The sequence below is a fragment of the Fundulus heteroclitus genome, chromosome 6 (assembly GCF_011125445.2).
Source record: "Fundulus heteroclitus isolate FHET01 chromosome 6, MU-UCD_Fhet_4.1, whole genome shotgun sequence".
NCBI classification, from domain to species: Eukaryota; Metazoa; Chordata; class Actinopteri; order Cyprinodontiformes; family Fundulidae; genus Fundulus; species Fundulus heteroclitus.
The window spans coordinates 8,786,286-8,803,146 of NC_046366.1; the positions used below are offsets into that span (position 1 = coordinate 8,786,286).

Genomic DNA, 16,861 nt, shown 5'->3' on the forward strand with positions numbered 1-16,861 from the left:
CTAAAGCTGAGGATCCCTAACTACTAGAAGATGACGCAGAAGAGATGAGGATCAGATTTCACACAACTGATGAGGGATCAGACTGCATGATACGTCAGCCCAGCTAAAGCTAAATATGTCCTCAGCTCTAGATGCACAGCATGAAGGCTCTACTTCTATTACCATCCATCTAAAATGTGTTTTTTACGCTATCGGTCATAATCCAGAGAAGATGGAAGTCCAACTAGTTGGTTCTGAAGGATAAATAAGCATTTTATTTTCTGTTGACAAAGCTGCTATTAATCCAGTGATCTGACTCCATCAAGGTGTAGACTCAGGCTTGGACACATTTCAATCTTTGCCAGCAGAATTTTGTATGCATTATAAGAAATTAAAGTAAGTTAAGGTGTCTGTTACATGTATTATTCAGTGTTATCTTTTGAGCTTAGAAGCCTTTTTATTCCTGACTGATAATGGTCAGAGTTCAGTGGCTCAGCACCTTAAGCATTCTTCAGAAACGAATCAGGTCTTGGACAGAAATGGAAAATTTGCACCATCATAAGGATACTGATTGGAATATAGTTGTTGTTTCTCTTTTGATTTTAGGATTACTGGGAAAGTAATGTCACGGTATGGCAACTGGAGGAAAACTAATTATGACATTCACACAAGGATTTCAGACTAAAATCTATAATCTGATCAAGTTATTGAAAGCAGATATGCTACAATAATTCTTGCTGCTGCCAACACATTGGCTATTACATTTATAATATCTATTACAAGTATTTTACTGTTATTTTTGATCGATTTGAGCAAAAATCTGGAATAAACATTAAGCGGTGGTTTCAAGTGTTGATTTTGCAGAATAAGACGTCTTTTTTCCCCCCATTCTGCTCCCTATAGTAAATTGGATTTACCTGATTGATTCCTTGGGCTGTCTGCTCAGGTATCCAGTCAGTTGCTTAACAGACTTATTAATTTACCAACTGCACTTTCAAAAAATCATCACTTTGATATGAAATTGTAGAAAACTGCAGAAACTCAGGTACTCCTTCTGATCTTTCACTAAAAGGGTTTAAAATCATAGCACCAGGATGATAAAGTTGTAGGTGGTTTGAGTTCAGAGCTATTAAAAGCCTTTTTAAAACGCTGGTCCTTGGTTCTCTCTACTCACCAAATGGACCTGAACCAGGACATCTCTAAGAGCGCTGGGCTGAGCTGACATTTTGCTGAAATAGCTTCTTGATCATCAAACTCGGCAGAGAGATCAAAGTTGCAGAGGCGGGCGAACATCTGCTTTTCTCACAAGTTCCAAAACTTGCTTTTTATTTATTTATTTATCTTTATGGTAGGCCTGAACTGGTCTTTCCACGATATGACAACCTGCTGTAAGAATACTAGTATTTCCACTAAATCTAAAAACAAAAAGGTACATTATGATTTAATCATCTATTTAATAGAGAAAAGTAGCAGTTAATTTTGCATTCCTTGTAGTGTGCGTTCTGTAATTTAAAAGGGCGACATAAGTGTTGGCCGTGCTTATTTAATTTCCACGCAACCATTGTCTTGTTTTTGTTTTTTTGAGAGGAAATATTACCAAACTTCTAAATTGGTCTTTTTTTGTTGGTCATAGAAACCATGTTCCCACCTGCTTTTAAACAGGCATAGAAAACTCACTGAATTTGGCTCTTTCAGTTGCATTTCATCAAATTAGGCTTTTAACCTTAACACCTTAAAGGTCCCCTCCAAGCGGTTTGTTTCACCACAACACATACATAAATGAACAGGAACCAATTAAATGTACATGTAACGCGTTTGGACTAGAAACTGACTCTGCCTTCCTTTATGTTACAAAAGATTAATATTTAGCAGCATCAGTGAATGGTTCTTTAAGAAGCCTCAGGTGTAAATGAAAACAAGGATTTAAATTAAAAATATATTCAAGAATAATAAACAAAGGAAAAACGGAACAGAAAAAGCAAAAATTAGATGGTTCTTGTAGACTTGCATTTCTTAAATTTGACCAGTTTTCAAAATAGGATTATTATCTACCATTCGGCTCATGAATTGACTTAAATAAGTCAGGAGCAAAACCAGAAAACTATTTGTTTGATCAGACTCTAAACACAAGCAACTGGCTAAAATTATTAATTAGTGCTATGGAGTTCTGAATGGTGGCAACATCAGCGATTTAAAACCACTTAGAAATAAGAATAAACAGTTGCTACCAACCCAAAAATAAATATGCATATAAAGTGAAAGACTCACTGCTGAAATATTCTTGCAAATGTAGGAATTATCAAAGGTTTGTGGTTGTTTGGTTGACAACAGGACCTTACCAGAAGAGAGCGCACATTTTCTAGTTAATTTTCGGAAGGTTGTAGACCCGGCTCTGACATGCATCATCTTCATCATCGTCAGAGTTAAAGGCTGTCCGAATTCGGCACAGCAAGTCCGAAGCTCCTTTCCTCCACACGACAGAGTTCTCTCTGTTGACCCCATGAAAGGCCAAGGAACAGGAGCTAGCAGCTATTATTCAGGGTATTTATATGGAGCCATGGGTTACAAACACAAATCTGACACTCTGATGAGCTTGGACAAAGACAGTTGTGTAAAAATCACAAATATTTTCTGTACTTATCGCCAGATGGTGAATATGCTTACCTCTATCATGTATTGAAATTGATGGTGCCTGCATTTACTGGCACGGTGTTATGTTTCTTTTTCTTTTCTTCTTTTTCTTCATCCTCCCCTGGCCAGGCTAACAGCTGTTATCCAGTAAATTAGTTTACAGTCGCTTCATTCAGTCTTGACATTATAAACGACGAAGGACAGTATCATTCTCGTTTAGGAGCATGCTTGTAAGTACGACTACTGCCTCGGAGGACACCATGCTGTTGGTGCATCGAAGAAAGATCAAAGTTATAATTAGCTCCCAAAACATAAAGATAACACAGAAAACTAATTTCTCTGCTAGGCACCTGCAAAACGCTTGTTTTCATCTCACGTTCACAAACGGACCAATCTGGGTCTTTTTGGCTGCTCGGTCAGCTCCATCTTCCAGTTGTTGTGGCTCATACATGTTCTGCTGCACCCTCACTTGTGTCCAGGCCACAGTATTAACATTCTCTTAGCTTCTGCCGGTCTGTCTCTGGAAAAACAGTCATTGTGCTATCCTGGCTGAACGTCTTTGTATCCTGCAGCACTTCCAGCTGGGATGTCTTCTCCTGAGCTACGCTGTCTCCCCTCTTCGAAACTAGGCGAGTGTGTTGCCATGTCCGCTCCATGTCATACTTTTCCTAAAAAAAAATTTTTTTTTTAATTCATAAGCAGTTATTTGTTTACCTGGTGCCAAAAAATGTACTCTTGGTTCATGAATACCGAAAATACTGAATGCACGTGCAGAGTGGTGAGATAAGAGCATAACTTTTTTTCAACCTTGGTATTCAAATGCTCTACGCCAGTGTCACCTTATTCTTCGATCAACTAATGTTACCGCCACACTACTGTAGCCACAGAAAAGTTGTGATCATGACGCACAGGCTGAGCCACTGAAAGCCTTCCTGATGGTTCGGCTTTATTTCACAGCGGTCCCAGCGGAGGAGCACAAGGGCGAGGCGGGGCCGCGAGTGCTGGAAAGTACGCGCGGCGCGTGTCGACGTAGCGTTGGAGAAATTAGATTCCATAACCCGACGCCTGTGCCGTGTGCTCTCTATCTGCTGCGGCTGAGTGGAGGCTGACCTGCACAGAAACTGTCCCTTCTCAAAAAAAGCACTTCCTTTCACTCATTTCCTCGCTTTTCCATGGCAACAGCAGACACTGCATACCAGAGGTGCACGTGGGCTGCAGCTTAAACAAGGGCTCAGTCTTAGAGAGGCTGCAGCTGAGGACGGTCTTAGACTCCTTCTATTTAGTTTTTCTTCGCCATCTCCTGTCACTCGCCTTCTATGTTTTTACGATTCCCTGCACACCCGCGGTCATAAACACACCACTTCGGTCACTCTTTATGTTTGGGCTTATTTACTCAGCCACGTCTTTAGTTAGGAGACTCGGCGGTAAAGCATATTAATGTCTCCCTGGAAGCCCTGATGGTTCACAGGTCCAGTGGGCTCCTCAGGCACACGTGGCCCCTACGCACAGAGCGCTAAGCCCCTCGCAGGTAACTGCAGGCGTTCAAACTTTTTCAGCTGCCGTTAGACGTGGTTCACCTCGTGCAGGTGAAATGTGTAGACATGTGTGCTTGTCACCCAGAGACCCTAACTAACTGCTGGAGCTCCCTCGCTGCGCGTCTCATTTAAATGTTTCGGAAGCCCTTCCGAATACGCCGGGGGATAAAAAAACGTTCAAATGAACAACGGCATCAGCAAATCAAGTTTCCCTAGATTGGCATGCATCCCTAATGAGCGTTGAAAAAAAAAAAATCCCCGCATCACCCTGCGAGCTGTTGATTCTCAACCAGTGTCTGACTGTAACAGGCTGCCCTGCACTCTCTGCCTCGCTGTGTTTACGCTTCATCTCCTCGCTGTCTTTAAAGACAACTTAGCAGGGGGAAACTAAGCTGGGCTTCAGAGTGCAGGCATGCACACAATCTCACACACACACACACACACACACACACACACACACACACACACACACACGTGAACGCAGAGGCAGAGCTGTAATCTTTCAACACACTTGTGCTATTTAAACTATTTTCTCTGTGTGTGTATGTCAGTGTCGTCTGTGGCACATTATCGTCAGTGCGACCTCCTCCCGTCCTCCATCACAACAAACATTCCAACCGCAGGGGTCACCGCGACAACGGGGAGCCAATTACACACCAGTGTGTTTGATCAGAACAGACGGCTGATGCGCACAAACACACACACACACACACTCATAGAGACGCGTGTGCACACGCAAAAACATAATTTTCAATCCCTCTCTCATTCCGCTCCGAAATCATCCCTTTTTCTGCAAATAACTAAAGTGGCGTCTCCCCGCTTTAATTTGCACGGCTGTCAGAGTCTAAGAATGTTGACGTGTTTCATTTCTGTGTCTTTTTCGAGAGATTGTTTGTTTGAAATCTTCCCCTATCTGGAGAAAAAGGAGGGTAAAGATGTTGGATGAAGAGTTAAGTTGGAAACTCTGTGGGGAAGACGCTTACAAACGTGTGTGTGTGTGTGTGTGTGTGTGTGTGTGTGTGTGTGTGTGTGTGTGTGTGTGTGTGTGTGTGTTGCATAGTCCAGCCCCTGGGGTCCTGTGGGTGGTGGCCCCTGATTGTGGCTCTGCTGTCACATCCCTTTAAGGACCATCGCCTCGCCTGTCATACACACAGAGAAGCACACATGCGCGATGCTTGGCCTGCCACGTCCCTTGAAAGCCAGGAAGCTCAGATGTGGCAGCAGATTAATGTTGTATGGCCTAGGAGCACACGCAGAAGCGCGCTCGCTCTGACACAATTGGAGCCTCGGTTTGACTTCTGTCAAACTTAAAGCATCCTAAATATCTAGGAACAGAAATGGCACCGGCGGCATTGGCTGGTAATATCTACGTGAAAACTTTCTAGTTTGCACAACGAGGGGAAAAGAAGGCTAAATATTCTACGACAGATAAGAGTTTGTAACACAAGAATTATTACCACTGATAGAAATATCAGAATATTGGTGTGGGAGATGTGAAATCAGGATTTCACTGCATAGTAACGTTCTTAAAGCAACATGGCATAGGATGGGAACAAATGGTAACCCTTTTACCACTAGGCACAACAGCTACTAGTTAATTTATATACAAAATAGAGCTAAACCGATTATATTTTGGGGGATTTCTGATTTCGAATTTATTCAGAGCCCTTGCAGAATTCAAATTCAGATTATTTTTAATTCAACCAAGAAGTTTATTTCTGATTGGAATTGGCAGGCATCTCAGAAAAGATAATGAAACAGTTTAGAAAAAAGAAATTTAATTTTTTTTTTACCTTATTTTAATAAATGGCATATTGAACGGTATTTAAATGGTAAATGATAAATGGCTTGCACTTGTATAGCGCTTTAACTAGTCTGACGACCTCCAAAGCGCTTCACACTACAGTATAGTCATTCACCCATTCACACCCTGACGGTGGTGAGCTGTGTTAGTAGCCACAGCTACTAAAATGTACTCTTTTGCCATTAATCAAGGGAAAATGTTTCATTCACCTCACAGAAACAAACCCCATCCTATAGTATCTCACCAGCTTTGTGATTGTTTCCACTGGTATTTTAAAGTTAAAGTATCTTTATTCATCTCCCTTGTGAGAAATGTGCTTTGGATACAAGGATCAGCTGCACTGTACTGCATATTCAATCACTAATAAAAGGAGTCTCAGTACAATAATAAATAAATAAACAATAAAAACAACAGTTTATGAATCACAGTTTGACTAAAACTATCATATTAAATAGTGCAAATCAACATTTCAAACACCACTGCCCTCTCAGTTTGCTGCTGTAGATTAGAGACCATGGATCTGGCTACCTACGTCTCTTTGCCGCTCCCCCGTTAATCTTCTCATTCCAAACCATGCGCTCATTAACCAGTTTTAGAGACAGTGGGATGAACGAATGTTTATATCTGTTATATTTGCATAAGGGGATCCTGTACTTTCTTCCAGAGTTCAGCAGCACAAATTCAGAGTGAAGCACATGACTGGAGTCGGATGAAAACTTATCTGCCTGTCTTCAAGATTTTTGTTTGGCGATGAGCTCCGAGCATTTCAGGTTGGAAGGCCTCCTTTCCATCACCCTAATCTATAGCTCCAAAGATTCAACTTGGGATTCATTAATATTAGCAAGTTGATATTTACAAAATGAAATCTGTGTTGAATGACTTCTCCAATCATCAAGTTACTGTTTCAAATGAACAATCCCGTTTCTATGATAACATTTGTTTCAGTACGAACTGAAAGAGTAGAAAATAATCATGTATTTTCAAAACTTACAACAAACTAAAAAATAAAATCCTGTTGAGCATTGTGGGACAATATGGATCACAAGTAAAAAGGAAGAAATTCATACTTTCTCATTTAGCAATATATTTATGTTAAACCCCATTTGCAGCACTGTTTAAGAGAGAAACAGTGCAAGTATAAACAATACAAAATCAAATTGACACCACTGTTTGCAATATCTTTTCCATATTGTAAAAAATACTTAAATAACAGTGACCCAACACAGAATGGCTATGTTGCCTAGCCATTTCGGCGCCCTAGGCAAAATTACAGTATGACGCCCCACCACCAACTCCTGCACCCCCGTCTCAGTATTTTAGAGAAACCTCAATATATTATAGATCATGCAGTATTGCTCTGCAGCACATATGGATAAATACAGCTCCATGCCAGATGCAACAAAAACAGTATTGATAAGCAACTGGCACAATTCAATGTCAATTCAACTTCAGTTTATTTCAACACCCCAAACAAAAAGAAATTATGAAGGCAATATGAATCAACAGTAAATACTATAAAGTACTACATAATTAAATCATTTGCAAAATTTACAAACAATGAACCCCAATATAAATATCTTTATTGCACAAAATAAAATGTAACAGAACCCAGTGTAGACATAACAAAATATATAGTAAAAACAAATGATAATTGCTGAAAAAAAAAAAAAAAAATAAATAAATTTTATATAATATGCATAATGTAGCAATGTCCTACACTGTGCTGGTGTGTCGTTCTGCTGCTTCTCTGGAAACATTCCTGCACCGGTGCGTTGCGTAGTGCTGCTCGAAAGGGGCTGTTCATCAAGCTAACAATAGCTAGCGTTAGCTTATGTTGTCCGGGAGGATTATAGCTGCGCTAATGCACGTTCAAGAGCTTTACTGACTTTTCTGTGTTGCTCTCAAACATCCATGTCACACTCCTCCGTGTTACTGACCATTACGCTCATGTTTTATGAGCCTAATACCAGGGTTCTGTCTCGGTCTGGGCGCTTCGAGCTGCACCACGCAACGCTCCGCAGCGTGAATGCAAACTGAAACAGTGAAACAACATAGAAACAGGTGTTCTGTCTTTGTTATCTTTAAGTTAATGTTTCATTTAATTTTTAAGTGGCACAGGAGCAGCATGAAGTTTTCACAAGCCTAGAGCGCCCTCTTGCAGCTATAGATGGTAATATTTACTACATGGTTCATGTTGGTCAGTATGGTTTACCATTACCATGCTATTAAACTTTAAAGCCTACCATTATCATTCTTATCGTCATTTTCTGCTCCTCTGATGCCCTAATCTCACCTGTCTAATTTATAAACAGTGTTTTTCACTCACTCTTGACCGCTAATCTGTAGCTAACAGCAGCAGAGGCTCTTTGCTTCAAACTCGTTTCAAAAACTTCAACTGGATGTAGCAGTGTTTATAAACAGAGTTGCAGGCGGCCTTTAGAAATAGCTAAAAAAAATAGCGATTGTGAAAGTCGCTTTATGACGTTCACTGACCAGCGTTGACTGACAAGCCACAATGAAGTCCTCCAGGCGAATGAGGTTCAACATTAATTCAAATTCAGGTTATCGTTGGACTAACCTCAGGTCGTTGTCTGGGTGTTTAAATTTTCAGCTCTAAATTATTCACATCAGCAGCTAAACTAATTCATGGGATTTAAGTGGTTGTTGGTCTCTGTAACCTTACTTCTCACTACTTATATGATCAAATGGTCGACACTGAAATGGATTTAGTTCTGTGGGCCAAACGCAACACAAATGCACATTTCATATCCTAAGGCTCCACTGCCCCGGCCTCAGTGTCTTCTTTTTTTTTTTGTTTTTTTTTTCCCTCCCCACATCAGCAATTAAAGCTGTGGATCCGTCATCCACTGGTAAAAAGTGCTCGTGTTGATTTGGAGATTTTGACGCGGCTGTGTCGCTCGCTGCTAAAAATACTTACTGCTGAGCTCAAAGGTTTCAAACCAAGTTGTTCCAAGGCTCCGTATGTTTGCCAGAGTTATGAACAATATTTCGATGCATTACAGTCGTGTGGGATGACAGCGATCATTTTATGTACCAGTCAAGCCCTCCAGCGTTACCAGGGAAACCGGGATATTTATGGCCTGTGAAGAAGTTGTGACATTAATTGAGAAAGGCATTAGAACTTGACGCTGAAATAGTTGCGCTAAATGATTTTTTTTCTTGCCCGTGTTAATGTTGCGAAAGGCATTTTTAATTAAATGCGATGTTTTATTTGCATTTAATCTTTTAGAAAACCAACATCCTAATTAACAACTTATAATACCTATGTCCCCATAATGGTGTGTCTAAAGCCATTGCTTGAGCAGATCCAGGATTCCTAGCAGAGATGTTCTGTTTTTAGCCGCCTGTGTGGAGCAGAAAGTGATGACACGTACCAAAGTAGTCTATCAGTGTACAGCCACACGCACCAGCTCATCACCTCTAACGGCGATCGCACCGCCTGGTTTCCCTCGATCTGCTCCCTTCTCTCGGCCCGCTCGTCCCTAACCCCGTGTGCCTCTCTCTCCTCGCCGCCGCCGCCCCTCATAAATGAATCATTGCGTCGCCCAGCAGAGCAGAAATGTTCCTTAATTGGATCGACATCCCCGGATCTGTCTTTTGCATGCACACAGATATCAAAAGCGCACAGCATTAATAGGTGTTGGAAAGGGGGGGGGCCGGGGTGTCGGTGGGCGTGGCGGCGCTGCGGCTCGTGCGTCTCGCTGCCGGGGCGACCTGTCGACGCAGCTCAGTGTTAAAAGCGTGTGTCCATGTCCTCTTTTCCTGGCATTGTTTTCCTCCTCGCCCATGTTTCGCCCGGTGTAATGATTCGGATCACATGCTGCTGTGTGGAATTTGGATCCGCCGCCCTTCCCTCTCTCTCTCTCTCTCTCCCTCTCTCTCTCTCCCGTGCCCCGTCTCTCACACTGGCCCTCTGGCTGACAGGCATCTCGTTAGTGCGGTATGTCTGTCAGTGAGGGTTTGAGATTGAGCTGTGCCCCCGCATATCCCTGATGTCTCTCCCTTTCTCGCTCTCTCTCTCTCTCTCTCTCTCCCTTTGGTACGCGTGCACACACACACAGGCGCGCTCGTTCGTGGGCTAAGTTGTCCGCAGCTCCCTGAGCAAGTCCGACTTTCAGGCCTCAGTGGTGATACGATGTTCTGTGCTTTAACGGAAATGTTATTTTCGTCCAAAGGGTCCCTTTTTTTTTTTTTTTTTTTTTTTTTTTTTTTGTCAAAACTCTGTTGTCTCTCATTTGTGTGTTTGTCGTTTTTTTTCCTCTTTGTTTTCTGTCAGGTGGAAATCAAGATGAAGAAGACAGATGCCATCAGATGGGAGAAGCTGGAGGGAGAAGGACAGGAGTCCAACATCAAACACTTCAATCCGAGTCAGTCCTCAGCTTCAGCGTTTACGCTCGATTTTTTTATTTTTTTTTTCTCCCCCCTCCTCTAATCTCCTTTCTGTATCTGTTCTGGTGTCTCTGCTGCCGTCAGTCTGTCTCCCTCTCTTCCTCCTGAACCACTTCTTGTTTCTTTCTCTCAGCAAAGATCAATATAAGCTCCTGTTTGTCTGTTCTTCACTAAAATGAGAGTGGGCAGTCAAGCTCTGCTAGAGTCTTTCATTAGTGTGGCGGCGAGGGAAAGGTATGGCAGCAACATACAGCTCAGTATTTTAGCCCACGCGTTCCTGTAACTGACGGGATTAAATACTGATGTAGTTGTGCTCGTGTGGAAGGCAAAGCCATAGTTAAGTGGGTAGCCAAACAATTTTTCCCTGGCCCAGTTTTCTGCTCTGTTCATTAGGGCCTGCCTTTAACTTGGGCTCGTGATAAATTCGAACATTAATATTTGGGGATTTTTTATTTTTTTCCCCCTGTGGTGTCACATTGCAATATGTCCACACTTGGCCTGAATCTGTCTGCGGCTGTATTTATGTAAATCTGCATCTGGATTACACGTCCTGCTCTCCCTCTTCATCTCTTGTCGGGATTATAGAGCATGTTTTACATTCAGAGAAAATGGAAATCAACAAATCATTGTTTGCCTAGTGAGTTTGATGTAAGTAGGGACATCTATTCAGCCTCACTAGTCTTGTTTTCATTAAATAGTAAGCCATCAATAATGCAATTACTCCAATGAAGTTTGTTTTCACTTTTCTTCTAAAATCTATAGTAACTTTCATGGCCTTTGAGTTTGATCACATAACTGCAAACTTCAATGTAATTTATTGAGTTTTTTTTTTTTTTTTTTTGTGATGCATTCTTTTTTTTTCACTTTTCTTACGTTTACACGTCAATTAAAGTCTACTTGTGAACAGGTTAGTACCAGGCCTACACCACGGTAAATCATTGTGGTGGCAGCATCATGATGTGAGGATGCAGTTCATCCTTAATCAGGGAAGTAACCAGGATAGAGACTACAGAGATGCACAGCTCAGGGCGAATAATCTTGTTGGCAGAAAAACTATCAGGCGTTCACTCCATGAATGTGAAGAAGAAGCCCTTTCTTGAAAAAAAAGATAGTTTAAAGTCAAGAAATTAAAATGTAACATGTGGAAGAAGGTGCTTTGGTCAGAAGAAGCCAAAATTGCACCTTTTGGGTCCGCATGCAAATTGCTGTTTGATGGGAAACTTGCGCTGCACTCCACCATGGTGAAACACAGTGGTGGCAGTATGATCATGTGGAGATAAGCTTTTCTTCAGCAGCGACAAGAAATCGGGTCAGGCTAGATGGAAACATGTGACACAAGTCCTAGAAAAACATGACACTGGGTCAGAGGTCAAAAGCGTATTCATGTTAGAATGGCCTAGTTCAAACCTAAATCCAAATTGATGTTCAGATGCTGTGCATCTGACTGAGCTTGGGCTATTTTGTAAACAGAAATGAAGTGCTAGTCTGGAGACATACCTCAAAAGAAAATGAATCTGTAATTATGTTAAAAGGAGCTTCTACCTCATTGTCACTCTGTAAAGGTGAACACAAATGTACGCTACACTAACAACAATAATAATTAAAAAACATATTTATTTCCTTTATTTATTTGTTGGTCTTTCACATAAAAACCCAGTAAAACACGCTGTGGTTTGCAGCTATGACGTTACAAAATGGGAAAAGGTTAAAATGTGTGAATGTCTTTGCAGGGCACTGTACGAGGATTAGGCTTCTTCTGTCTTTTAGCTCTGCAGATTCTTCTAACTTACCATTTTTGGCCTTAAATTAATTGAGAGTAGGTTCTCTAACCCCCTTTTCCTTCTTCCTTCAGATGAGTACCCCACATCTTCGCACTACACTAAGTGGGACAAGGTGGTACTGGACATAAGCGAGGAGGAGAAGAACGAGAAGCTGGAGGGAGACGCGGCGCTCAACAAGCTCTTCCAGCAGATCTACTCGGACGGCTCGGACGACGTCAAACGAGCCATGAACAAATCCTTCGTGAGTATTCACTTTGAGATGCCGCCTGACTTCCAGGCTCACGTTCACACACTCGTTTGCTAACTACTAACAAACAGCTAAGGTTAAGCCCCAAAAGTTTTACGAGTACAACAGGTATGTTCCCTTTTTAAACAGGGTATTTAGTCCTCATTCTTTTATTTATTTTTTCAACTTAACCATAACATCTGAGATTTAGGTAGCTCCACTCAATGAAAATATAATGCATACTGTGGCTGTGCATTTCTCCTTCCTCCACATTCATCCAATAAAGGTCCTATTGTAGCTCAAAGGCAGGATGAGCATAAGTTCCCATGTAGGAGAAGTACGGCGGTGACAAGAACAACAATGTTCTGAGAAGGAATCAAGACAAAGTGCTCTAAATGTCTGCTGTCCCTCTTATTCTGCTTATAGAGGGAGAAAAACCGAAGAGCTTTGTGCTGTTGACACTGTGAGGAATAGTAGAAAAGAAAAAACTGGGTATCTTCTTGAATAGAACGGTGGTTTGCACTCTACCCACAGTAGAGAAAATCACGAGAAGCTTTTGTCAATGTTCTAAAGTCGTTGTTGTTGTTGTTTGTTAGGCGTACAAAAGTGAATAAACCACACCAAAAAAGAAAACGGGCTCACAAACACCAGGAATGTGATTTATGTCTGACTCTGTGGACCGTTAACATTATTTATTGGCCAGTATTCCTCTGGCTTTTACTATTAAAGAACATTTAAATTCTTTTAAGATCAAAATTCTATTGAAAATAATCCAGTTACAGTGAATTAACATTGATGGTACTTGTGATGAACTGGTGTGTGTATTTTTTTCCACTCAGGTTATTTGCTTTGGATATTTAATTTAGCTGCATTAGGCAAAGCTCGAGAAACTGTTTGCTCTTGAAGGGAACTAAAGATTTATTCATTGCACAGCCGCAGGAACAAATACAGTCAAAACCTCACTGCTTCCATTATTAGGCACCAAGGTTATTGACCCAACCATCAACAAGCGTGCGTTCATAGGCGATTGCTATATCAACGGCCTTTACTGCAGGGAAATTCTTCAGCGCACTTTAAAAGAAAAAAATCCTGTTCATAACATTGAGGTGCTGTAATGTTCTGTTCACATTTTTCTCCTGTGGCCGTGAGGCCATTTTTAAATGGGTTGACTTTCAACCCAGTCTGTTGTGTGTACAGCAAAACTGTGTGAAAAGCCGTGTTTTGTTGACAGGCTAAATCTTGATGCTTCCTAACAATCTATGAGGTTTTCATCATTTAAAAGGAAATTTACAATTAAAGAGACTGTTTTGGCTGCTTCAACTTCTTGTATGTGAAACCTGTAGATGTGTCAGAAATGGGGTTTTCTTCTCAATCAGTTCCAGGATTTAACCCGATCTGATCTAGAGCCAATTCTTCACTGGTTCTAATAAAGAAAGAGTTTAGTTTTCCAGAACCAACTTGGAGTAGGATTGTCATGGTACCTGAATTTCAAACTTGAAATATTATAAAATTACAAGCGGCAACATTTTATTTAGAAGGTCCAGGGTTATTTTTGATTAAGAGCAAACATATTATTTGTAACAATATGTCAAACTTAACTTTGACTTTTCTAATAAAAAACAGTAAGGCAGGGACAATTCAGCCCTAGTTTAGAGACTTATATAAAGTTAAGTTTACCAATAATACCAAATTATTGGTATTTAGTGTGAAACTTTGCTTCCATTTGGATGTCAATGTTGTTGATACAAATGTTACTACTGAGGGACAAAGAATAAATCATTCTGTACTAAAATAAATTTAGTTTCAAAATAAACATGGATCTGGTGCATACACAACATATTTTTACAGTTTAAACCAGGATCTGCACTGCAAAAACAGAACTAAAAATAAGTAAAATTTTCTTGAAATTACTGTATTTTTCCTTGATTTGAGCAGGTAAATAAGACTATTTGCCAATGGAATAAGATTTTTCCACTTAAAATAGGAACAATTCATCTCCATCATCTTATTTCAAGTGCAGGATGTCTAATTATCTTATTTTAGGGGTACAAATACTCATTCCATTGGCAAATAGTCTTATTTACTGACTCAAATCGAGGACAAATAGACTAACTTTAAGAACATTTTACTTGTTTTTAGATCCGTTTTTGCAGTGTGGCCCATGCAAATTGTTTGGCAACATTTCTGGGGTGAAAATAAGGAAACCCTAGAAACTTGTTTAATATGGGATTAAAATGACAAGTCCTGGTCAACAAATAATTACAAAGTTTTTTTACTTTATTATTAGTGGCCAATTTAACGCCATTCAGATGAAGTGACGGACTAAGCCATTTATTTTTCAAAGACGGCAACTTCTGTCTTGTCATGATTTAGATGCAGAAAATTTAAAGTCATCCAGGTTTTGATGTCATCAAGACAGATTGATGGATAAATATAGCTGAGTATCATCAGCATAACAGTGGAAATTTATTACATGCCATCTAATCATTTTACCAGTTGTAAACATATATTTAGTAAATAGAATTAGTGCAAGCACTGAACCCTGTGGTACTCCAAAAGTGGCCCTGAAGTTTGAAGAATATTTATTATTAAAATGAACAAACTGGAATCTGTCTACTGATTTCCCCTTAATCCCTACAGTATGTTTAAGTCTTTCTAAGAGAATATTGTGATCAACTGTATTGAATGGAGCTTTGAAATCTAACAGGACAAATACTGACAAAGGTCCATTATCTGAGGCCACGAGAATATCATTAGTGACCCTCACCAGTGCTCAAATAAATTCTCAATGGAGAGAAATCGTTTTGTGATCTGTTCTTACATGAACAAACACGCAGATATTTCTAAACTCAGCATCAGCAAAGGGATATGTGCTTTAACAATTTAAAGGAAACGAGAAATTCCAAAGACTCTGAGCTTCTGCAGAAAATAACCCGTTCTAGTCCTTGAAATAAACTGAAAAAAAGAAATCTCCAATGTCAGTCCCTGCGTATTTGGTGGAGAGCTGACCTTTTGATAGAGGCAGCTTTGGTCTTTTCACTCTGTAACAATCTAAGTAATGCTGATGCCGGCTGCAGATTGACCATCATGAAATGTGCATTAATGACAGAGACCCAGGCTAATTTGGATTCTTAACTCCCCCCCCCCCCCCCCCTCCCTACCCCCCCCCCAAACTTCACGTTGGCTGTGTAACATGTTCACGCCCTGAACTGACAGCGACCCAAAGCCTCTTTAAAAAAACATCCATCTGCACTTATCCACAGGCATTGATTTGCCACTGCTACAGTGGCTACAGTCGCCATCAGAGAGGAGCTGAGTGCAAAGTTTACATGACCTAGTGTCAAAATGACGACAAAAAAAAAAGCAGAGAGGGAAAACTCCGGCCATAGAGCATTGTTTTATTTACATAAACATTTCATGATCAGAGAAGCAGATCTGTGCCGTCTCATTTAGAGAATTGCAGGTGAGAGGAAAGCTGTATGCGTTCGAGTAATAGAGTTTTTCACTCTAAGGTGTTTGCCTAAAGGAATTATTCGCTGTCACATTCCCAGCAGAACGAACCTGAAGCTGTTTTAGCATTCATGCCGAGTAGGTCTTTGCTCAAACATCCGCTAGCGCCAGACCTTGAGCGGAGTAAGCATCGGTTTACATGGACGTGAACATCGGCGTTCGATGAAAAGGAAAGGCGAGCGGTAATGAACCTGCGGCACAGGAAAACGTTGAAGCTGATAGGTGTGTAAATCCTGGCAAATTAAAGCATCCCTGCACTGTAAGAATGAAATGATTAGCGCTTTTAATCATTAGATACACAGCATTTGAAGTTAGTCTGAGGAGTTAGTCTTGCTGGTGTAAGATGAAACTATATTTTGAGCTGTACGTGATAGCCATAGTATCAGAAACTGATGTTTTAATCGTCCATTTGTACGTGTAGTTGTGTATTTTGAACTGAGCTGCGCTGGGCAGTGTTTTTGAAGATGTTTTGTCCTCGCTTCCTGCAGAAGGAAACTGCTTCAGTAGTCCTCAGGCTCCAACAGGCACACAGCTAATGCAGAGTGCTGATGCTTGCTATCTTCACAATGCTCCTGCTTTGTCTTTTAACCTCTTGATAACTTCCCCGATTTCTTCCTATATCTTTGTTCTTGCCGAGGGATCGCTAATACATGGAAAAACAGCCAACATAATCACATTTTCTTACACCTGAAGCAGTTTGATGAACTTCTGTTTGAAGCCTCAACCCACTGGGATGAACTGAGGCGCAACCTCCAACAAACATTCACAATAAGAGCCTTAATCGTAAACATTAAACTATAAATACCTACTACTTCACTGGTACTGTGTCATACAAAGGGCTGCCAGTGTCCTAACCATGAGACTCAGAGTTCGCCTTATTTTCATGAAAATTATTTTTAATGCTTTTTTTAGATATTGTCATTTTTAAATGTATATGGATGCAGGCATGATTAAAGCAATGAATTCAATTTTTTTTTGCTATTTT

General features: G+C 40.6%; 1 protein-coding gene across 1 annotated transcript in view; it reads left to right on the forward strand.

Annotated features, from left to right (window-relative positions):
- Window positions 1-16,861, forward strand: part of sugt1 (SGT1 homolog, MIS12 kinetochore complex assembly cochaperone) — a gene marked incomplete in the record, with an annotated part of 54,395 nt that overhangs the window by 34,536 nt on the left and 2,998 nt on the right. The window contains 2 exon segments of the mRNA XM_021319431.2: window positions 10,247-10,337; window positions 12,212-12,381. Coding sequence (XP_021175106.2) covers window positions 10,247-10,337; window positions 12,212-12,381 — 261 coding nt within the window.